The sequence below is a fragment of the Rhamphochromis longiceps genome, linkage group LG5, assembly GCF_057381845.1.
Source record: "Rhamphochromis longiceps isolate RC_006_pf linkage group LG5, R_longiceps_female_GT1.1, whole genome shotgun sequence".
Lineage (NCBI taxonomy): Eukaryota > Metazoa > Chordata > Actinopteri > Cichliformes > Cichlidae > Rhamphochromis > Rhamphochromis longiceps.
This window is the reverse complement of record NC_140561.1, coordinates 21,735,398-21,760,212: the sequence shown is the minus strand read 5'-3', so window position 1 is coordinate 21,760,212 and position 24,815 is coordinate 21,735,398. Positions and strand designations below refer to the sequence as shown.

The 24,815-nt window shown below is 41.7% G+C and overlaps 1 protein-coding gene and 1 non-coding gene across 3 annotated transcripts; one reads left to right on the top strand and one right to left on the bottom strand.

Annotated features, from left to right (window-relative positions):
* Positions 1-993: 993 nt before the first annotated feature.
* LOC146669928 (sodium-dependent neutral amino acid transporter SLC6A17-like) lies at positions 994-21,543 on the bottom strand. 2 transcript variants are annotated; one of them, XM_085406581.1, is made up of 12 exons: positions 21,189-21,543; positions 17,185-17,630; positions 13,608-13,765; positions 12,919-13,045; positions 9,691-9,872; positions 9,488-9,598; positions 9,166-9,407; positions 7,276-7,468; positions 7,006-7,198; positions 6,568-6,727; positions 6,307-6,469; positions 994-5,974 (listed from the first exon to the last, which is right to left on the bottom strand). In XM_085406581.1, exons 2-12 carry the CDS (start codon positions 17,465-17,467, stop codon positions 5,573-5,575), a joined length of 2,214 nt encoding a protein of 737 aa, XP_085262707.1. In that variant the 5' UTR covers positions 17,468-17,630; positions 21,189-21,543; the 3' UTR covers positions 994-5,572. The 2 variants fall into 2 exon arrangements, with proteins under 2 accessions (XP_085262707.1, XP_085262708.1); XM_085406582.1 differs by lacking the exons at positions 17,185-17,630; positions 21,189-21,543 and adding an exon at positions 13,985-14,675.
* trnag-ccc (transfer RNA glycine (anticodon CCC)) lies at positions 14,110-14,180 on the top strand. Its single transcript has one exon. It is a non-coding gene; the product is annotated as a tRNA-Gly (tRNA).
* Positions 21,544-24,815: the final 3,272 nt, after the last annotated feature.

Here is a 24,815-nt window from a genome sequence, read left to right as displayed (position 1 = left end):
GCTAATTCTGCATATTAAAACTGTGTGTCGTGTTTTAAAGTCTATGGTGATTATTTAAAAGGCTCTGACTCTAAAAACAGTGCTTTATATATCGAGTCTACCAGTTGAACCTGGTTACTTGATGGTTGATGATGTGAGTGCTGATGGAAGCAGCAGGATGAGTCCTGAAGTGTACAGGGCTATACTCTCTGCGCGTATTATTGAGACAATCGCTTCACAGTGTGAATGGATAATGACCCAAAACATAATGTTCAAGCAACCCAAAAGGCAAAGAAATAATAATAGATTGGATTTATATAGCACTTTTCAAGGCACCCAAAGCGCTTTAGAATACCACTATTCATTCACACACTGGTGGCTGCCCTGGGGCAGACTGACAGAAGCGAGGCTGCCATATCGCGCCATCGGCCCCTCTGGCCAACACCAGTAGGCGGTAGGGTAAAGTGTCTTGCCCAAGCCACGGTCGCCCCAAATAAATAAATGAGGACTGGCTGTGTCAGTCATGTGATCTCAGCTAGAGTACGACTGATATGGGATTTTTAAGGCCGATATAGATACCGATATGCGGCGGTTTAAAAAATCGGTTTAAAAAACTATATTTAAACAGACAGATCTCCCTAACATTTGTTATGTCTAGTTATATATGAGTGCTTACTAACATAATAAAGCAATACAGTTTAAAAATACTTGTGGATAACTCATTTACACCCGACTCTGCTCTGATCTGTAGTCACGTTTATGTTCCAGACACGTGTTGCCAACAGGGAAGTTGAAGAGCCGAAACAAACTATGTAACATCAACACTCCCAGCGTTGCAGGTCGTCTCTTCTTCACTTTTAAAATGTTCATTTATCGGCTGTAATAAATGCCGACACTGAAAATAGTACTCTAGAAAATAGTACTGGCTGATGTATCGATCACCACCAACATCTGATAAATCATGTTTACTTTGACCGAGAATGAATTTAAACCAAAAAAGTCCAGAAACGTCACAGCAGCTTGTCCACTCTTTATTAGAATAATTTTTTTATGGTCACAATTTTTACAGTATTTCTCAGTATGATACATTCATAAAATGAAAGAGGAAAGAGAGGGAAGCTGTAAAGGGACATGTGTCTCCTGTTTGAAGTGTGTGCTCACTAAGGCTTTGCACACACCAAGCCAAACTCACATCTCACACACACACACACACACATGTGCACACACCAGTGTTGGGGGTTATTTCTAAGGATTGCTTTTCACAGACAGGATTTGCTTTCAGCCACAGTTATTCTGTCATTTAAATAACATCATATTGCTTTTCATCAAATTTTAAATGTACTGGAAACAAGACAACGAAAACAGACGTTAGCTTTTTGCAGTCTTGTGAAAAAAGTGCATTGATCACATTCATTTCTAACTTTTGTTATACTTACTGCTAAAACTTTTAAGACATTAATCTACATCACGTTAATAAAATCTGTCTCCAGAATAGTTTGGTTACATAACATTATTTACAGACATGAACACACCAGAGATGTCTGCGTGATACACTCTTACACTAAAACGGCTCACACACCAAACACAAAACATCTGTAACCACACTAGTGATCCACTCATTACACAGCAGAAAACTAATTCCTGAATGGACTGTGACAACTTGCTGTTCATAGAGCTACCACCAGGGGGCGAAAACATTGCCAAAGGAGGATTAGCCAAATCCTTTGCTCAGGTCTCTCCGTGCAAACTTGGATGAAAAATGTGCTTGGAAGCTGAAAATGTTTGATTCAGAGAGAAAAACAAAACCAATCAAACAGAAAGAAAAATCCCACTTTGTGGATCAAACCTACCGTGTTACATTCATTTCTGAATCCTTACACTGTTAAAGGAAACTGTATTTTTCCACATATAGAGCAGTTGAAAAAAACACAGCATATTCCTGATACATGTGTCTGTGTTTTTCCCCCCAAACTGGATGCAAAAGATTGCATCCAGTAAATATATATATATGATTTTTCCAGTAAAGTGTTTGTCTGTCTCTGATGTGGGCAGAAGTGAGTATTTCATCAATGTTACTTCTGAGTGCATAAAAAACCCAGTGATGCCTGTTGCGTTACTCTGTATGAACGACACCTTATTTTAATGATGTCGATGGAGATGCTTTGGAGGACGCTGATAATAGTCATCTTGCTTCTTGTTGGATGCTGTGTTTTTGAATCAGCAATTTTTCACCTGCCCCTAAATAAATTTGCAAAGGTGTGGACCACCCAAGCAGCAACCTCCAGGATTGCAGTTCCTCTGGTGGCCACTTGAGGCTGGCTCCAAAAGTGAGTCAATCCCTATAGGCTCCCATGTTAAGATGCTAACCTTTGAAGCACTAAAAATGAAAAATGTTCTTTGCTTCTATGGATAAATTTCCCTTTTATTGACTCTGTGCTGGCTACATGTTTTTTAATCTAATATATCTGGATAACAACAACCTCCATAATCAGAGATGTCACTTTTTCAATTTAGGATTGTGGGTAGTGTAGTTCTTTTCCATCTCATGCAGACTCTTTGGTCTCCACAGGAGCAGATTGTCGCTAGTGATGTGCGATTCCACTGATTTCCTTTCCAATCCGATACCAAGTAAAATTCAGGGTGGTATCGACGATACTGATCTGATACCGATACCTTGTACAAAAACGTATTTTATTTATTGTATCTCAAATTATAGTGTCATAATGATTACAGGACATCAGATTACTTGTTCTTATCACTTAATAATGCAGTTCATCATATAGAAATAAAAAACCTGAAGTTGTGCGCTATTTGAATGGAAGAGGAAGTCGTTCCTTCCAATTGTAGACAATCCGAATGAAATAGGTTATTTCCACTGTGTTCCTGTTAATGATAAACTACAAATTTACCCTAAATTACTAAAATATCAATATTTTAATGTGAGAATCGATTCTAGAACATAAATGACTGGTATCGGAGGAATCGATATTTCAGTATCGATCCGCACATCACTAATTGTCGCACTATTGTTTGATTATGTCGTAGCTCGTAGTGAGTCTACTTTAGACGGCTAAAACATTATAGCTCATAATTAAAATCCCTGTGGAGAAATTTACTTTCTGGAACCTTGTTGTTGAGCTTTATTAGCAGGTGTTTATTATTGTGCATTGAAGCTGTACAGATTATGAATGCAGCTTAGTAGCAAGCTTGCTAACTTTAGCTTATAACTTAGCATGCCACCCTCTTGTCCAAATACCCGAGGATTAAAAAGTTGAACAAAGTCCAAAATCAATGGGTGACCTCAGAGTGGTTCAACCTAAAAAAAAAAAAAAAGTGCTTGCAAGTTTTGTATACATCTGGAAAGATATCTGCTCAGGATGTTAGCATGCTGTGTCATCTACGCTAAACATATTTTAGAGACAGCCTTTCATGAACCTGTTGGCTAACAGGACATTTTGAGAGCATCTTTCGGTGAACGATTAGACCACTAAACCGGAAGTGGACACACACACGACTAAACAAGACCGTACATCAGCTCCACAGTGCAGCATCATTTTCATGTCCACGATCAGCTCCACAAACTACAGAACAGTTCTAAAATGTACAGACTCAATAAGCGTCACACAAGATTAAAATACACAGTATACATACTAAACGCTTGTAAAAGATAAATCTTTGTAATTCATCACGCCTACGTAACAGCAAATATACAGGAATATAAATATAGTCCATTTATACCTAAACACCATGGCTGTAAATATTGTGATTAAAAAAATAAATTAAAGATTCCTTTAAATAGGAATTTAAATGTGCTCAGTTTCAACTCAAGTCAGCGACCATCACCGTAATCCCTGCTGCGCCACGGCAGGCCCTGTAACACAGAGAGCAGTGTGTATGTGTGTGCATGTGTACTTCTGTCTGTGCATGAGGAGTCTAAGGCTTTCAAAGGTGCACACTATCAGGTCGGCTGATAAGTTCACAGAATTGGAATTTTTGCTTTTTAATCTTTTGGTCCGTAGCTATTTTTCTTATTTTAAGTTCATTTTTTTTGTTCAAAGTTAACACAGTTTGTGCGCCAATATAAATATATATTGCTGTGTGTCCCATAATATGTCTCGGCAGGAGTTCATTTTAAAATGTGGATCAATGCTTGAGACAATTCCAGCCAATAATCTGCTTGTGCTCAGTGAGTCAAAATCTCCTTTGTGCTTTTTTGAAGGAGGAGAAAAGCAAAGTTTGCGAGCTTCGTGCCCGCGTTGTGTTTTGGGTTGTAGTTCACTTTCACTGCAGTCCAGTGTAACAGGTCTGTTATTCTGGAGCAGATTTCAAGTGTTTTGTTGTTTACTTTTAACTCTTTGGTGGAGAAACTGAAATGAGTGTGTTTCTACAGCACGGAGACGAAGACGTGAGAGTGATGGATAATGAAACAGTGGTTTGAGCTCCCGGTTAATAAAACCCAGAGTCCTAAAGGTATGTTACATTACTATAACTATACTGTACATTGTGATTTTACACCTTTTTTTGTTTTTACAAAATGAACAACAACAACAGACTCTACACGCAAATTACAGGAGGAGGTGGATGTGGGGTCTGATTGGAACATAAACGGGTGCCTTTAGAGTCGTTTTAGCATATTTTACAAATCATAGTCCTATGAAAACAAATCTCACGGCATCAGAACAGAGCTGCGAGTCTGTGGCCAAAAACGTTACCTGATCTTAATTTGGAAGTGCTCACCTTTAAAGTCATTTTCTTAAACATACAGAGTCGAGTGTTTTGTTTTTTTTGATTCCTTGTGTGCCATCACACAGTGGCAAACACCACAGGTCAGGTGGTTTGCTGTGAATGTCTTCCTCAGACACCTCAGGACGTTACAGTAGAGTTTAGTTGTGACTTGAATTCACAGCGCACACTGTGGAGTGAAAATGGGACTTTCCACAGCTGTGCTGAGCATGACCTTGAAGAACAATTTGTCCAAATCTGAATCAGGTATGGTTTTGGAACTTTTCAGTTGCACCTTGTCGACTGCATAACATCTAATATAAAGAAAACCTGCTGCGTATTAAGTGGTACATGGCTTTGACACCCATTATTGCTACATAGGAAACCAGCAGAACCTCACAAACTCTACTACATTCACTCTTTCACACTACCTGCACTGTGCAGACATTGTCCTTATACTATGGGGTCGGTGTCTGCTAGGGGATCCTTAAACTAAGGCAAAGAAAATCAGATCACAGAACTTCATTCTGAACACATTAACCTGATGTTTTTAAATATATACAGATGTAGTGTGTCACTGTTAATCTCAACCTGATTCCAGAGTTTCGTTTATTGTAAAACAGTGAAATGCATCCCTTATTTCCTGTTTTCTAACTTCCAGATGCTTGGAAACATTCTGGAAATCTTCTCATGAAGTTCCTTCGTGTTATTTTGGAAGCGCTCATAAACTGGATGGCTACGTACAGTTTTGTGGCGTTAGCAGGGCAGTGGTGAGGATTCCTGGAGCTGCACTGAGCTCCAGTGGAGACCTCATGGGTAAAGTTGTGCTACAGGGGTGGTCAGAGGGGAGTCTGTCAAGGCTGGGCAACAGTCAAGAGTCAGACTCTGGTGTGAGAGGTGTGCTTGGTGTAGTTGGTGTGGTGGGGCTTATGGCAGCATTTTGGTAGCTAGTACCATAGCAGATGTTTGGAGACAGGGAGTCCATGGGTTTGTTTCCTCCAGGTGTCAGGAAGGGTTTACGTGCTGGCCCTGATGATGGGGCCTCGCCTGGTTTGCCTCCAAGGATGAATCTAGCCTCATCCTGCTCCTCAAGGTTGGATATGTCCTTCATCATAGATTTATGGTAAGAGACAGACAGCTTGTTAGAGCCATCTGACATCAAGTTGAAGTGTCGGGCGATGAAGACAACAGGGAGCGGAAGCATGGCCACAGCGATAAGAGCGAAGCACATGGCCAGAGCCCAGGGAGGATAGCTCTGGAAGCGTTCCTGAGCCTAAAATGACAGAGGGGTGAAATGAAAAGGAAACACTTTTCAAACGTTCCAGGTGAAAACTAACCCCCCAATCACTCCTACAAAGTACACCCTGTGTGGCTGTGTAATGGTGGGAATTTATTCTGTGCTTTTTATTCTTACTCACACAGAGACACGGTATGCAATCCTGTGAAAAACGAAGTACAATTTGTCAAATACGACTGTTGCTGTTGGACATTTTGCTTACATTTTAGCAGTTTTCGTGTCATGTTTTAGCTTCTTTTCCCTGAGTGAAGCATTTGAAAACTTCTTTTACACCAAAACAGCACAAACACACACACAGACAGACTGACCAGCTCTTGAACCCAGGCGTTGTATCCTGGTGGGCTGATGGCCATCTCGATGACAGTGGCCGAGATGAGAACGATAAGACAGAAAGGGGAGACGTACTTCCAAAGGTAGAAATAGATGATATAAGGTCGGAAACCTAACATGTCCTCCAGGTCCTGCATGAACCTGACGAAGAACAACAAATTGCAGTAAGGATCCTTTCCTTGGATACACTTTTGTAGTTTGATACACAGCTTTGAGCAGCATCTTGTAGTTAGCCTCACCTTTTGGTGCCATATATCCAAGCAACAGACAGATTTTCCAGGATGACCACTACAGTGAGAGGCAGACCAGCCGAGTAATCATCGAACATGGTGACAAAGTAATTTCCCGACCGCTGAACAAACAACAAGCCGCATAAGAAAGCGATGATGCAGCAACACACTGAAACAAACACAGAAACAATTGGAGCTCATTTGGAAGAAAAGATTAGGAAAAAGTTTGAAAAAACAGATGAGAATTAAAAAGGTTTTATTTGCCATTAAGTGCTATTATTTCCTGTTTCTGCTTTCCATTCAGTTTGCTCACAGCACATAAATACTAATGCAGCTCATTCCCAGATGTACTTTAATCCTTTCTAAGTGCTGAGCAAGGGGTTTCAACTACTAATAGCACAGAGGCTGAGGGAGTCAGTGTGGCGGTGGTGCTGGGGAGCGGCGTACCTGTAAAAAGCTCCTTCTGGACTTTGTAGGCGTCAAGGACAGGTGTGGTGATGCCAGTCATGGTGCCGATCATGCTGCCCAGACCGAGGTTGATGAGCATGAAGAAGAACATGACTGACCAGAAGGGAGATGCTGGGAAATGCGTCATGGCTTCTGTGAAGGCGATGAAGGCCAGGCCGGTGCCCTGGACAGCCTGCAGAGAGACATTGAGAGGTGTGAAACACAGAACATGCTGTGGATTCAGCTGAGTTATGTGTGCCAAAGGCTCACTTTGTTCAGCTCATCCTCCAGAACACACGGCTCCAGACCCAGCTGGGGAAAGCTGTCCTCTTTGACCGTTTTAATGACCCCGTACATCTCAGCGTAGTCCGACGTGGTGAGATGGGAAAAGTTCACATGTGGAGGAATAAGATCATGACTCAGGTCGTTGGAGTTGAGGTATCCCAGGATCTTTTCTGCATTCCTGCAGACAGAAAAGGTCAGAATCACAATGAATCCAATACATATTTTGTGCCACACTGCTTGACTGATGCTCTGACAAAAAGCCATGTAAGGTACAATTTCTTGAAAAAAAAACTGTTGCTGTTAAATTACTTAAAGATTAGATTAAATTAAATTAGATTAAATTGTCTCTTAAATTAGATACAAACATCCATTTACAATTTCACCTACCACTCAGTAATTTAATAAATGATCACAATAGAGACAATTTAGACCTATTTAGCTTACACTTTGGTATCCTCATATTCTTTATAAAGGATGTGATTTTTTTCCTCATAAATAATTAGGTAGGTAAAAAGCGCAACAAAAATTGTGGTTTTTACTCCTGTACTTTGCGTTTGGAACAAATTTACGGAGTTTTAACTTGTTAATGTGCCAAAAACATGTATTTTTAAAAGAGTAAATGGATACATGCATTTTTCATGCAGTGGTTAGTGCTGTGACCTCAAAATAAGCTCTCTGGCTTCCTCCCATAGTTCAAATTATGCTCATTTCCAGATACATAATAATAATGTATACTTTATTGATCCCCGTGGAGAAATTACTCTCTCTGCATTTAACCCATTCACACAGTGAAGCAGTGGGCAGCCGCAAATCAGGCGCACGGGGAGCAGTGTGTAGGGACGGTACCTTGCTCAGGGGTACCTCAGGGTAACCATTCAGTGGAACCTTTCGATCATGAGGTGACCACACTACCCACTGAGCTATCCCTGCCCTTATTTTGTGTGACCTGCTCCATATCACCACTGTCTCCTGCCCGCTCAGATCCTCATCTGCTATTCATCTTACTGTTCCGTCCGCACGTCTCACCACTATGGGGAACAGAGCTTTCAGTCGCTCTGCTCCTCGGCTCTGGAACTCTCTTCCTCCAGCCATAAGACATATAGACTCTCTTCCCGCATTTAAGTCACAGCTCAAAACTTCTGTTCAAACTGGCTTATTCGCTTTAGTGCTCATTTCATCTGTTGTCAAGTTCTGCTTTGCAATTTTAACTGATTTTATGTATTTTATGACTATTGCTTCTTTTATTAATTTTGTTCTTTTGTAAGGTGACCTTGGGTTTTTGAAAGGCGCCCTCAAATAAAATGTATTATTATTATTATTATTATTTTATATTCTTGGACTCTACCAGAGTAGCTTGCATGTTTCAAATTTATTAAAAAAACAAAAGACATCATAATTTAATTAAATTTTCAACTTTCCCCTGATTGTCTGGTCCTCATATAAGTTGGAATAGCAGGTTTGTACATTTATTATATGAGGCTAAAACTTTGAGAAGAATCATCTTGTCTTCAAGCGGGGACTTTCCCCGTCTTTGACATCAGATAGAGTCACGAACAGAAAAACACCATCAGAAACCAAGAACTCAGAACAATCTGAAGATGGGCCTTTTGGCTCGAAAGCACTGCTCGCACGTGCACTGACCACAGTATCTGAAAATATGAGGATCCATCACTGTAACAACATATATGTGACAGAAAATAAGGATAACTGCCACTGTTTATAACATAAAGACTGTGGGGATTGTAACTTTGAGGTGTGATTTTTGGTTAATATGCAGTACTCATGAACCTTGCTGTCGGACTTTTGTTTCTTTTTTGGGGGGTTACATTCAATGTTGCCAAAACCCCCCCCCCAAAAAAACAGTGTTCAACTTACTCCACAACACACTTTTCATTCATGATGTTTGCCTTGAAGCCCAACACAGCAAACACAACCAGTGTGGCCAAAATGGAGGTCAAAAAGTTGATGACAGAGACGAGCACGGCATCAAAGTGGCAGTTGTTGTCAATCTTATTGTAACTGGAGAAGGCAATGACTCCTCCAAAACCCAGACCAAGGGCAAAGAAGACCTGGGTGGCGGCCTCCCTCCACACCTGCGGCTCCAGCATCTTCTCCAACTGAGATGTGAGGAGAGGCTTTTGTTAGCATGCATGGTTGAAAAAACAGAGGTGAGGAACAATGACTCTTCCATCCTAACCTTGGGAGTGAACATGTGAGCGATACCATCTACTGAGCCCTTCAGCATTAAACCCCTGACCAGGAAACAGAACAGCACCACGTAGGGGAAAAGAGAACTGAAGTACATCACCTGTACAGGTGCAAAAGAAAAAGACATCAATTCAGCAAAAAACAAGCCTCCACACTTTTCTCCTAAATGTTTCTGTGTCATGGTTTCCCAACCTTCCCAGAGGAAGCGATTCCTTTAATGACGGCGAGGCAGACAATGATCCAGGCTACCAGCAGAGACAGGGTCATTTTGATGTTGAGGCCGCCGCTCTCTGCGATGGTGCTGGTCGTGTTCAGAGTCTGCCGGTACCAGAAATAGGTCGTAGCCGAGCTTTTGTCACATTCTGGCTCCACAACTGTAGATGACAGGAAAGAAAAGTTTAATTTGGGTGATAATGAGGAAGCAAGAAGAGAAAAGGTTTGAAAAGACTGCAGGGAGCCTGAGGAGAGCGAAAGGAGAGTATACTGGTGCAGAGGATGTTTGCTCGGGGTCAGTATTACAAGATTTGGCTGGTTTATATTTCTCACTTACACAAGGTCATCTGTGTACTTGGTATGCAAAACACACAACTCAAAGTCACAACCCTTGAGATTTTCCTCACAGTGTATTAACTTGTTACCTTGAAGAAATGAAATATACTGTGTGTGGCTGAGAGTAGAGGCAGCGGTGTTGTGATAATATGATCACGTATTACTGAGCTTTATCTGTGCAGAGACACACACGGCACACAGAAAAAAGTCAAGCACAAGCAGGTGAAAATGCTTCACAAATTAAACTGAATCAAGTTGTTCTTTACTATGTTTGTTGATCGATTTGCTTCCACGTGTATGTCATCACAGCGGCCGTGAAATATTTTACAGTCTGCTGCTGTCCTTCAGCATTAGCGTCCTTCAGCATGAATCTCTGCTTCCCCCGTCTTTCTGCCAGCCTTGCTGAGTCATTCACATGCTGGTTTTTGGCTGCCCCAGGGTTTACAATATAATCACCACTAATCGAATAAGTTCCAGTGGGTTTTAATCTGGATTAGGCAAGTGAAGTCTTGACAGAAAGTTGTAGTGAAGGGAAGACAGCTTGTGTCTTCTGCTCAGGAGTGTTGATGAAGACTGAAGCTTTGTAACACAGCAATCCATTGAAGTATAACTGTGAGAATTATGTGCAATCTGCAATGTTTCACCAAATCAGTAGCATGATTTTCTCATCATACTGAACCTTTAAAAATCAAACCCTAAGCGGCCTGCATTAAATGCATCAGTGACCTGCAGTTAAGACAGTTTTCCTGTACGGTCATGTGAAAAAGAACGATTTTCACAGGACTGTAAGTAACAACAGTACGTAGCAAGAGTGACCACCTCTATAAAAACTGGAACGTTCCGGTGTGTATTAACACAATGCCACAATCTTCCGTGGAGTGAACATCCAAGCAAATTCATCGCAGACTGTGCAGAGAAAGTGCAGAAAAACAAAGAGCTCTACCTCATATCGTACCGCTCACGGTAATACCGGTATAATGTTGGGCAACGATAAGAAAATGAAATATCACGATAGAATATGGGTAAAACGCAAATGTGCAGTGCCTTTGTTTTCATTGTCGGCCAATTTCCACTGGAAATGCCTTTTGGTTAAACTGTCAGCAAGGAATTTGCATTTGCACTGTTAAATTTTTATATAACTTTAATGCAGATAAAAAACAGCTGCTTGTTTAAGTGAAAATACATTGGGGTTTTTTTTTTTGCACTAATAAAGTTGTGGAGTTGTAAAGTATTTTGTCTAGTGTCAATTATATCGTCAGTTATATCGTTATCGCAAATTTTCAAATGTATATCGTGATAAATATTTTTGGTCATATCGCCCTGCTCTATGCAGCATGTGAGTACAAACACCCCAAACCAACTGCCGAGCATGGTAGTGGAAGGGTGATGATTTGGGCTTGTTTTTGCAGCCACAGGACCTCGGCACCTTGCAGTCATTCAGTGAGGCATGAACCTCTCGATATGCCGAAGATATCTAGAGTCAAAAGTGAGGCCATCTGTTCGACAGCTAAAGCTTGGCCACAGCTAGGTCACGACAACAATCACAGCACAGCACAGTAATAAACCTACAACAGAACGTCTGAAAAAGAAAAGAATCGACTCTGCAAAAAGCCAGTCAAAGTGCCGACCTCAACATGGGAGAAATGCTGCGATGGGAACTTAAGAGAGTTATTCATAAACATCCATCCATCCATCCATTTTCATCCGCTTTGTCCAGGGCCGGGTCGCGGGGGCAGCAGCCTAAGCAAAGAGGCCCAGACCTCCCTCTCCCCAGCCACCTCCTCCAGCTTATCCGGGGGAATACCAAGGCGTTCCCAGGCCAGCCGAGAGATATAATCTCTCCAGCGTGTCCTGGGTCTGCCCCGGGGCCTCCTCCCGGTGGGACATGCCTGGAACACCTCACCCAGGAGGCGCCCAGGGGGCATCCTTGTCAGATGCCCGAACCACCTCAGCTGGCTCCTTTCGATGTGGAGCAGCAGCTGCTCTACTCTGAGCCCCTCCCGGATGGCCGAACTTCTCACCCTATCTCTAAGGGAGAGGCCAGCCACCCTTCGGAGGAAGCTCATTTCTGCCGCTTGTATCCGCGATCTCGTTCTTTCGGTCACTACCCACAGCTCGTGGCCATAGGTGAGGGTAGGGACGTAGATCGACCGGTAAATTGAGAGCTTCGCTTTTACACTCAGCTCCCTCTTCACCACGACGGACCGGTGCAGCGTCCGCATAAACAAACACGTACAATTCTCAATGAACTGAAGCGATGTTGTAATGAAGAGTGGCCCAAATATTAACTTCAAGTTATTGGTGGTTTTACGAGAATTCAAGAATCCAAACTGTCTTTCATCTTAATCCTCATACTGGCTGTTTGTTCCCACTGTCTGAAAGACCCATGTGTGAATTTCTGAACCCTATGAGAGAAAAAATACGAACTCTTTTTGTATCCTTTCTTTAAATTGTTGCCTAAAAGGAAAATTGCTTTTCCATCCCCAAATTCCTCTTCTTAGCCAAGAGACTCTTGACATTAAGTCCAGATCAGTCTTCAGGGTTTTTCCTTTAACTTTGGTTATATGCAGGAAATATCACAGTTTGGAATAACTAAACCATGTTACATAGCTAAACTTAAGTTGCTGCACTTTAAACTTTAGCTTTACATTTTGGGCAACCTGTGTCTGCACAAAACTGTCATTCCTGTTTATCTATAGCCATCCTAGCAGAATGGCATTGGAGGCAGTATCCTTTAGTCATCTTTTGTAACTGCACAACTAATGAGAGGGACTACCATGAGATTTTGGAGAGAAATGCATCTGTGAAACAGCGTTTACTGTCAATTAACAAATGTTGGTATTGCACTAAAGTAAGTTCATATAAACTCACTGGCAAGTGTCCCATTCTTTCTGATTGGGCAGTCACTCCATGGGAGAGGATACTGGAAAGACTGGAAGAAGTAGAAAATGCTCCAACCGATGATCACATTATAGTAGAGACCCACAAAGCCGCACACCTACAGACAGATAGATGGCGTTATGCGACAGAAACAGCCAGATAACATTTAATGAGGTACAAATATGTGATGTCAGGTTTGATATAGACATCACATGTGCAGAGGATCATCTGTGCAGAGTGAGAAAAACATGCAAATGAGGCAGGTGCTTTGTGCATGTCCCAATGCTGCTGTCAGTCTTTGGAGCAGCCTTGCCAGCAAGGACATTCAGAAGCTAAATAAGGTTGAGGGAAGCATGAATAATTGAAGTGCTCTCTTTTCAACAGTGATCTTCTGTGAGATATTTATAGCTACTTCTGCAGCTCTGAAGTAAGACTACCTTCCACTCTCAGACACGTCAATACCTTCATAAACCTGCATCAAGATATAACTTTAACTAGATAGATAAATAGATAGAACCTCTTTGATCTCATCACCATGCTTCACTTGTCAAACTGCTTCCTATGGAGCCGCTAAAGACTTTAAGAGCACTGCTAAAGAAAGAGTGTACATTTGGCTCACAGTTAAAAAGATGATGGCTCTGTCTCACACTCCTTACAGGAACAGAAGCATCTCAGCTTACCATCAGACTTGACATTCCTATTCCACCCAGGCGGGGACAGACGTAGTTCCACACCCCGATACTTCCACGCCTGATCTTCTGACCCACTGCCAGCTCCAAGAAGAAGAGAGGGATGCCAATAATGAGGAGGAGGATGAAGTAAGGAACCAGATAGGCGCCTGAAAAAACAAACAAACAAAAAAGATTTGGTGTTTCTAGGAAAAAAGTGTTGCTGTTTGGTTGGCTAACTTACACAGGAAATCACAAGTCCTTGTCCCCCTGGATAGGGAGCTTTTTCATGCTGTAAAATGCTAGTGCTACGCTAATGGGTAGCACTGGGTGTCCTCTGGCTGCTACAGTAAAAGTAGGACAGTTGTATCAAACTGTGGGAAAATAACCTTTTTACTTCTCGCGTGATCCCACTAAACACCCTCAGTCACTGCTCTCAGGTTTTATGCGATAGGATAAAGTGCACGGTAAAGCGGGCTATGCTATGATGGGCCTCCATTAGCGGTATACCGTTGCGCCGCTGGTGTAGTGGTATCATGCAAGATTCCCATTCTTGCGACCCGGGTTCGATTCCCGGGCGGCGCACGAGTTTTTTCCCTCCCACAATTTCGTTGTGCAGTGACAATAAAGGGCGACTCTATTCTATTCTGTTGTCTGTTACATCTGGTTTAACTACAGTGAAAATGGTCAACCGATGGCTTCAATAACCATTGGCTCACACCACTAAAACTACAATTAACTAAATAAAAAACGTAATGAACTGGATTGAGAGCATCCCCGCTGTTTGCTGACTACTTGCCAGATCACTGACTTAAGAACTCCTACAAAGGTGACTTGTGCAGCTTCAGCTTGTTAAACTGCAGCTATGCACTGCTGTCTGTTATGGAGGGTGTCTCTGACAAAATTACCTGCAGTTTTTTGGGTTTGCAGCTGTTGTTGTTGCTGTGATGAAGACTGACAGTGGATTTTGTGTCTGGGTTAAATATTCACTGTACGTCTTAAGTACTAACCCTTCTGGAACCCCACACCGTAACCTATGGCCCAACCTAAGATCTGAGATGCACCTCTCTAGAAAATATAACTATTTCGACTCAGCCCACAATGACTGTGATTGGTCAGTTCAGTAATTTTGTTTCCTCCTGTCCATTTCCTTCATTTTTTAATTTAAATAGAAAATAACAGATCAAGTTAAAGAAAGCAATCCCTCTGCTAACTACACACAGGGTACGTCGCAGATGTAACGTAGAAGTAAAAATTAATACCCATTGCATAACCTGGTATATTCCTGACAGCATTTTTGCCGGAATAAAACTTGTTTTGTTTAACTCAGCCTCATTGATAAATATTCTTTGAAATATAGTTTAATCTTAAAGGATGTCTGAATTTGTCCCCTTTGGAGCTTAATCCAGAGAGGAATCATCAGGACGCAACTGTGTTTTATGTGTGAGGGGTGAGTCATCATCCTGGATATAAAGACTTATAGCTGGCAAACATGTACTATTAATACATCAGAAGCGGGAATTACATTCAGTAGTACATGCATCTCACAGTCGGTGGAGTAATGAGGCAGAGAGATGAGAGGAGGCAAAAGGCTAAATCCAGAAAGCTGAAATAAAGAGGAAGTTAAATTTAGTGAGCGATTCTGGTCTCTTGCCAAACTTGAAATCCACTTCATCACCCGCTAGTTGAAACCAGAGGCCACTAAAAAATGTGATGCAGGATAGGCATCTCAGAGGAGGAAGAATGACAGAGGATGCTGAACGAGAAAGAGAAAGGCGTGTCCTGAGGAAAGGAGGAAACGAGAGAGGAGTCCACACATCAGTAGCGGCCAGCAACCCTGATCTTTAATGTGTCTGTAATTGGGTGGCAGACAGCAAATTACACAATGAAAAATGCCTGCTTGTCAAATCGCATAACCTGGCAAGTGCTGGTGGAAGATTACTGGCAGTAAATCTGGCCTATAGGCAATAAATCCTACGTATATGCTGTAAGTCAGACACAAGCAGTAAAGCTAAAAACACTTAGACCAATGAAGCAAGAGCAGATCTGTCAGCCCATGATGACAAGGTGTTTTTCCTACAATGAACACCAGTTTACACTGCATGCGCCTCCGATTACATAGAGTACATGCATACCTGAGAAAAATAAAACCTCATACAGTTACATTCATTCTCCATACAGCTCTCTGTTTACCAGGGTATCAGATGAGCCTGGCCTGCCCTACTGGCTATAGTAATCAATAATGCAGCTATTTTTAGACTTGGCTGCTTTATGCACAGTACAGCTGCTCTCTTGGCAGGGCTGAAATGAATGAAAGTGTCGTGTTGTTTTTGATAGTCAAGGTCATGAGATGAACAGCTCTCTCTGTGGCAAACGAACATGCTTGTCTGTAAAGAAAACAAATCCCATTGCTCGAATAGGACTGAGCGATCAATACCAAAATGTTAACAAGAGTATTTTCTTAATATCCACATGCATCTGTTATAATCCCTAAGCTAATTCTTGCTGATTATTAGTTATTTTCTGTTCATTTATAAGATTTCTTCTGGATGGTTTTCATGTTTGATTTCTGTTTGGGCTGTAGGATCTGTAGCTTTTAGTTCTTTTTACTTTTGAAATTTAGCTTCTCTTTGTATTAGAGTTTGTTATTTATAACCTCTTATATTTTGCTGGGAAAATGTAGACCCTCACTGTTGTACCTCTCTCCTGAACACCTCTTTGAAACAGCGTTTCTAATTTGGAGTCATCACTCCATAACCCCGTTGCCACTGGTTTTCAGCCCAGTTATTTTTTGATGTCTTTTGTAGATTCAACTAAAAAAATGTATACATTATAAAAACATATAACATTATGTAAGATATACATTTTATGCCTGCTAGTAACAAAGTGCCTAAAAATACAATTTATAAGTGGTTCTTTGCTAAGTTGTCTGTTATGTGTAGACAAAACACTGGTTCATCCCCTTATGTGCCTTTTTGTGCTTGAACGATTCATAGGTCAGTGACATCGCTCTGAACACTGTGAGGAACCAGGACGACTGAAAATGAGTGAAAAAAGCAGGCGATGCCCAAATAAAACCTTTGAAAGACCTTTAGAAAGCCTGAAGAGTTATTGCTCAACACAACTTTACAAAATGAATGTGACATCATGAGTTCTCAGACCAAAGCCATCGTTAACCTCAGTCTTCATTTGGGTTTGTAAAGATTTGTGACTAAAATTGTTCCACAGAGACTGAAATATAAATACCTGCTAAATATGGGAAAAAGTACTACAGTAAGTGTCAAAAGAAAAGTGTTGAGCCACAAAGACACAAACTAATTTCTCCATCATCATAACAACTGAATGTGGATAAATGATAATTGATAATAAATTACTTCCTGGCAGTGTTGGTGGAGTAACATGTAAGGGAGTTAATTAATTAAATGAAGAAATAAATGTAATTCTCATCAGTTCCATAGAATTTAAGTGCAAAATCCTCATGAGTAGGATGCCTGAAAGAGTTCAAGACCCAGACAGGCTGTTATGAATCATATTTAAAAAGAAGAATGTATATATGTGGTAAATGCTGTAAGTATTGCCTGTGACTCACCTCCTCCATTCTTTTGGCACAAGTATGGGAAGCGCCACACGTTCCCCAGGCCCACAGAGAAGCCCACCTGGGCCAGGATGTACTGCAGTTTGCTGTTCCAGGCGGGTCGCCCATCGTTTTCAGGGACCTCTATCTGAGGGACTTTCTTCCCCGCCGCCCCTCCGACATTCAGGGAGCTGCTCTTGTAGTCGAGCGGCTCCTCGTGTGCGAGCAGGTCAGCCACCGACTCTGTGACGTGCTCATGGCTCTGCTCGCGCTGTGTCACCTTGCTGTTCTTAGGCATCAGGGAGGCTGAGGGTCAGGAGGGGGGTGGGGGTGGGGGCGAGTGGAGAGAGAAACAGAGAGCGAGAGACGGGAAGAAGTGACGGAGGCCAAACGTCAGGTGGGGATGAAAGGAAGAGCGATGCTGAAGAGCGATTGCTGGATTTCAGTTCTTGGCTTCAGTCCTGCATCAGAAAAACAAAACAGAGCGATAGTCGCACCCAAAATGGTGTTTGGACATCATAACATTTAATTTAGTAATGATGTTGTATTATTAAATGATAACAACGTTAAGCATCTACGTTGTGAATAAAATAGTAGAAGGTTTCTGCCCTTGGTGAGTCTAATTTCCTGACTGTGATCGTTAAATAACACTTTGTACAGTAGCTGACACAAGTAATACCCCATTTATTGCTTGGTTAACCTCCTAATAAGCCACTGGATTGTAACACATGGTTATATCTCTCCAGAGCCAATAAAGAATGGCACCATAAAGACAGGATCACAGACAATTTGTCACAAAGACAGCTGTACGAATAAGATTTGGGGACAATTTTATTATGCTTCTGCATAAATGTGACCTAAAGCATTACCAGAGGTTACTACAAGTCTTTAAGGAAAAAATTAGAAACCAGCAGAACCAGTCACATTGATTAATTGCAGAATTTGATCCAATATTATACGTTTGTGATGAGGAGTAGTATTAGCAGTAAATTTGAATATAAAAGCAACAGGCGATGATGCTGAGATGTTAGTGGACTCTGAGCAGCATTTAAATATCAGACCTCTGATATAGTCTGAAAAGCACTAAAAGGAAGTGAATCGTGGCGTGAAGAAATGAGTTGTCTGAACACCCGAGGACCTGAGAAAAAAAGATGACTGATGCTCATCAGGCTGGAGAGGATTAAACAATCCTTTTTAAAGAATTTAGACTCCACCAGTCGGGCATTTTGAGAGGTCACACGTGATTCCAGGGTAACTTTTAAGTAACTAAATGTCACATTGGCTATTGGACATGCTTATGAGTCTGCCACCAGGAGAACAACAATACAGAGGAATGCAGGGCTGCAAAGACAACATCACTGCTGTCCGTTTACAGCCTTTAGGGCTGTGTGGTAACGTCAGGAGACTTTGTGGATGCACAACACCAAAAACCATTTGGTTCATATGAAAAGAAAAACAAGAACCTTATCCCATCTGTAAAACACGATCTTGTTGTGTCAAGATGTAGGCCTTTCTGCATTTGGGCCAGCACTCATGAAGTCTAAGTTATGGTAGCAAATTCTAAAAGAAAAAAATGTCAAGACATCTGAAACTGAAAAACTGAGTCATGATAGCAATAGATGGTTTATATTTTTAAATTACCAACACAAAGTATTGTGAAAGGGCCAGAAGTGTGGCGCTCATGTGAGGAAACTCACAGAGATGTTGGAGTGCAATGTGCTCTGAGCTTTGGGGTGCACTTCTCCACACCATCACACACGGCTGATCAATAGTTAAGGCAAATGCTTAGTTGCACTTCGTGCCACTTAAATGGGTCACATTGAGATACTGAAAGCAAAGATTCACACGACTTTGCCACATAGGGACGTAATATTGAATCGGTTAACTAAAAAATAAATGGTCTTGTTGTGTTGTTTGCTTGGGTTATGCTTATTAGGACTTTTCCACATATTCTTAGCGCTATACAAATACGGGTCATTTACCATTTTACCATTTTCTTGCAACTGTATGCAGTATCCGAATTTAAGAAAAGCTCACCAGTGATTGGAACGGAAACAAAGCCCCTCACTGCAGCTCTTTGTATCTCATGCAATGTTTTCGGGTCCCAAAAATTCCCAATCCTGCAAATTGTTCTATTTAATTTCCCTGTTCTGAAAAGCTTAACTTTGGTGAAGCTTTTTTCATGTAAATCCTTTAATCCTCTGGAGCCTTGCGCCAACATCCATCCCCACCCCTCTTTGAGGGAGTGGTTGGTTCAACCCAAATGTAATAGAGGAAGTAAACACGATGCTTTGGATGAAGTGCCCTCATACGTTCTCCTTATTCACATCACAGGCCTGCACAGACTCATTACTTATTGAGTGGGCTCTTTTCTCCATCATGTTTTCCAATTGAGATGCAAAAACTGCAAAATATGAGGTCTGAAGTGAAAAAGAAAAGAAAAAGAAATTAACTAGAAAAAGTATTCTCTGTGATTGTGAGCTCATATTTCTAGTTCCACACTTGAGCTGAATGAAGGTGCTCTACCTTTCACGTGATGCTACAGCAGTGATGCGCCCGAGATCTCATCGTCACTGCTTACATCAGCCTAAAACAAGCTTCCTCCGTATCAGCCGATTCAGCAGACCTTAAATGCTCCACAAACCCTCTTAGAGCTTCTACCGACAACAACAAACCTACATATTCTTGATGCGCTTTTACTGTCCTAAAGAAAAAACCCCCCACAAAAAACAAAACATCCCTAAAACAGATTTCCTCCTCTGTGCACAACAAGATGATCCCATGATGTAATAATCCAAGCGCAGCCATTCACAAGTCTTCATAATCCTGTGTGCATTAACTGTAAAAACCACCCGAGTGCTGCTTTTCTGTCTTGTCATTCAATCCCACGCTACAGTAGATACGTAATATCAATCAGCGACTGCATCATGGGGCCAACACTGGAAAAATAAAAACAGCAAACATCAACTAACCCATCCAATAATCCTCTGGGAAAAAAAAAAAATCAGCACACAGTTCAGATGACCCCAGCTAATGCTAAGACCGAGTCTGTGTGGAGCAATTTCATACTACAGCAAAAGGTTGGAAGAAACCTTTGGGTATGGCTCGCTTTATCTGAGGTCATTCATTGTGCTGTCCTTCAGAGACTCTCACCGCACAGTTACAACCTGGCCTGGCTTTAGATATACAAGCTGCATCATCAGTCTAGTAAAAACACATGATTTGGATTTCTGTTTCTTGCCAACAGTCTGTGGCTAAAAAGAGATACCAGCATATATGAAAAGCAGTATGTCAAAGACATACAAACAGACCACGGTGTGTTAAAAGTTATATTCATTTGCAGATAAGGATGAAGGACCTCACCTATTAGCTAGAAGGTGGTTATTAGTGATACATGTACACAGTCATACACAGGTGCTGTTACTTATTGACAGTGTCACACACGACGCAAAATGCAGTTTGATTATAAAGAGGCAACCCTGTATACATCAGCTTCTGCAATCAGTCTCAATTAGATGTCCAGACTTCATTGATCAGCTGATCCTGCGATTATCAGCGAGCTCTACAAGTCTGAGCCACAGTTAAAGGTTAATCAGCTGTTTCACAAAGTAAAAAGTGTTAAAAGTCTGAAGCACGCATGTCTTTAATGGCCAAATGGCAGCATTAGACCTCAGAGGCTGGGACTGTGTGAATTGAAAGCATGCAGGATGTGAAAATCTCCATCATCAACACTACGACAGAGATCACTGTCTGGAGCACCAGGTGAGACATCTGGTGATGACAGCGATACCTCTGCCTCTGTTTTCACTGCTCGTCCTGAGCAGAATCAAGGTCACTCCAGAGCCCAGACCTGCGTGCGTCGCGGAGCACATTTGAATCTTGATGCCTTTTTGTTCGCAACATAACACAACTTCTCTTTAAAGTTGGCAAGCATCTCAGGTATGACACAGAACAATTAAAACTACTTTTAAGCAGAAAGAAATGTTAAATGAAGCAATGGCAGGAAAAGAGTTTCTCACCGTGAGTCTTGTACAGCAGTATAATCCGGGTTTAAGCGATCGCAGTTGTCAGAGAATATCTGGAGAGAGGCATGAATACATCCACCACGAGCATGTGTATGTGTGTGTGCGGCTGTGGTACTGACTGAGCGCTCACAGGACAGTGCAGGACGGAGCATCACATGCTGCACTGCCAACAATTGACGTGCAGGGTGGAGAGCGCACCGTGACGCACGAAGTGGCTCTCATTATCAACAGTGGCAAATTAACACGCCCCACTCTTTCACTTGTTTGAGATCCATCACGGCATCTCTGCGCCGGAAGAAGGACGCCGAGTGAATGAAGGGGGCTACAACCGTGCGCGGATTTGTCAAGGTTATCCACTCCTACCCGAGGAAACGACCGACTGACGCAGTTTTCGTCATTCGCTTTTCAATTGATGGAAATTTGAAACCGTTCAGCCATGACCGGTCGGCACACTGAAAAACAGTGCTCAGGAAAAAGAAAAAAACAAACATATTTAAGGTAGAGCTAAATGAGCCTGGTTTCTGGTGGCAGTATTATGATGAAATGAGCAAAATGTTGAAATGTGCGTTTTATAGCGGAGAAGAGTCAGCGTTGATAGGAAATGTTTATTTTAAGAAAAATATATCTGATAACAATAATCACACGCAGATCTGGGCAACAAAACAAAGAAAACAACCATATAAAGCTCAAATTAACGTGGTGTCTAACAAAGTTTTGCGCTTTTATTAAAGGTCATGCACAAAAAACAGTAATATTATAAACCTGATATAAACAGTGAAGGACAGGTTTCCAAGATTCAGGTCAGGGTCAGGTTTGCAGACCCCTTCATCCACACTGACCTGGCTCTCTACCAGACTCACCTCATCACCTCCTTTGCTTTCTTAACGCTTCGTCTCATGCATAAACATTTGCTGGTCACAGGCTTATTCTGACATTTTCCTTGGGAGAACAGCCACCCCTCAGACTGCTCATAGTTACCTATTAACCATGAATTTTTTTTAGCTCTGCACAAATGAAATTGCTTGATAAAAGGATTTTTGGGAGCCAGTATATGAGCAGAAAAAAGCATATAAGCAGATAATCTTACTGTTTTCAAAGACACAGGAAAGGGAAACATGAGAAGTTTTAAATTACTCAGCAATAAATAAGCATTAATAAATCAACAGTAATCAATAATTGAAATGACTCAGCATCAGCTGGAAACCAGACTGGAGCCTCTGCATGACTCTGGGCTGATGCGTTTGTTCCTGTTAGACATGTACCTCAGGCTGAGGCGATGAGGTGTTATTGTTGCCTTCTTGTCCAGAAATGATTGTAAAAGTCAGTAAAACCCAGTTTAGGAACTAAAAATACCCAGTAACTATTCACACAGAGATTATTTTTAATATTTCCCAACATGGACTCCACTGCAGTAATCTCAGACTAATAGCTTTATCTCTGTGATGAAACTGTAAGTCATGAGGTGGGTGGTCATTTCTCTATTGAGACGTGGACGTGCGACACGACTGCAGCAGACCGAGTCACCCAGGGGACCATAAATCATGCACCATCCAGCAGAATATTCTTTATTACCACCGAGATAGGGGGAGAAGATAGTATTGAGAGGCCATTTTTCATGCTGAGTTTATGGATTTATTTTGCTCCCACATGTCCGCTTCCTGTGCTTTAACTTTGACATGTCTGCATCATTATCAGATTCTTTTTAAATGGAAGGATTATTATTAATGATTATAATCATTAATAATAAGACATTATTCGATTATTATTATTCTATTTTGATTGAATATAGCAAATGAGTGTAATTACCTGCTTTTAAACTCTATCAGAGGCCAGAATCCTGTTTAACAGTTTTAATTGACACACACAAAAAAGTCGAACATGACCTTTGCAGTGTAAGAGAAGCAGGTTTATTCTTGTGCGGCAGACTTGGTTAAGGCGGAATCAAAGTACACAAGACAAGCTCGCTCTCACACATTTCTCCTTTTTTTCTCACTTGACGATGCTCTTGACACACCTTCATCTGACTACTGGGAGCAGTTGCCACAGCAACCCCAGGATCATATGACAGACAAGCCTCATCTCTGCCATCTCTTTCCTGCATCCCCTCACCCCCATACTTTGCTTTCTCCGGTTTGCAAACTGAAGTTCCAGTGGCATCCCGTAAGAAGGAGAGGAATGAACCTATAATCTGTGTTAAATCAAAACTGTTAATCACCAAAGTGGCTGTACCCGCTTTAGCTTCTAGAACATTTACCTCACCTGGTCTTGTGGAAGATAATAGGAACCCTGTGATGACTTACAAGGCATAGGGCATTAACTGTAAAATAAATGTTTGATGCTCAGCTGCCCTTGACCAAAGCTACGCAGCCTCAGTTTCTGCTGCAGGCCATCTGCTAACTGGACAGCAGGGTTCCACTCAGCATTACGATTGGTCTTTAGGGGTTGAGGGTTATTAAGCCTGCATCAGCAGCCTTTCAGACTTGTGGGACTATTGTCACAGTGCTGCTGCCACCCTCTCTTGTTAGCAAATGAACCAACAGTCCCATGTAGATTCAGCATTGTTCTTGCTTTATATGCACCACAGGACTTTTGATCAGCCTGGAGTTCAAGATTCCAGTTCATGTCCAGGTGCTCTGGTTGCTTTCTGATTTTGTATTTCTTAGCTGTGTTTATTGTACAGGTGCACTCAGTTTGCTCAGCCTTTTAGTCTTGGTTGTGTTCTAGTGCTGAAGTTCATGCATGTTTCTATCTTGTGTTTAGGTTTACTTCCTTCCTTGTCTGATTGTGTTTATTCTCTAAACCTGTGTCTAAATTTAGTTTGGCCCACATGTTGGCCCCCTAATGTTGGCCCCCTAACTCAAGGAATAAACCAGTGTTATGTGTCAGTACAGGAGGGGCACTTTGCTACCCCACCTGTCACAGAAACACATCATTCGTTTCATTTCTTTACCTAACAAATTCTAAAGATAACACTGTTTGACAGGCATTAAATAGTATTTGTGCACCAGCAAGGTGATTCCAAAGAAGCAATTAGCTGAAAAAATCTAAACATTTCACTGTGGTGTAGGTGTTACAAACACAGTTTATTTCCAGTCTTATATTCCTCTTTGTCTTAACCACTGGACCTTTTTATGATCAGCGATTGTTCTCACTGTCCTTCCTTTCGCCTTAAAGAGCCTCTCTTTAAAACCTTTTCCTCAAACAACATATCTCCTGTTTGTTTTGGGTTTTTTGTTGTTGTTTCTCTCGACCGTTGGTGCCTGACGTCAGCACCCTTTCGCAACACATCTCTGCTGTTCACCTTCAGTCGTCTCCAACTCCACGTCGTCTCCCTGCTGTTTCGCAGCATTCATTGCTGCTCCCCAACACCCACTCACATGTGCTCAGGCATTATGCATCTGCAACACCACATCCGCCCAGTACTTTTCCCTTACTCTAGTCTCATTTATATTCCCCCTGTCCTATCCCTTTCTTTCTCCCCCCTCCCTCCCTGCTGTTTCTTCGTTCGTGGTTTGCGCTGTCTGGGTCACTCTGAACTGCTAAAAAAAGCTTCACCCTGCACTGGGCTCTGTGGTCTCGTTTACACAGCCCATTATTCTCAGTACAAGCGCTTGAATAAAC

Coding starts and splice junctions, on each gene's coding strand:
- LOC146669928 (XM_085406581.1), bottom strand. CDS start 17,467: ATGCCTAAGAACAGCAAGGTGACACAGCGCGAGCAGAGCCATGAGCAC. Junction 9,873..12,918: donor AAAGAATGGGACACTTGCCA/GTGAGTTTATAT, acceptor TGTCATCTACAG/TTGTGGAGCCAGAATGTGAC. Junction 7,469..9,165: donor AATGAAAAGTGTGTTGTGGA/GTAAGTTGAACA, acceptor TTCTGTCTGCAG/GAATGCAGAAAAGATCCTGG.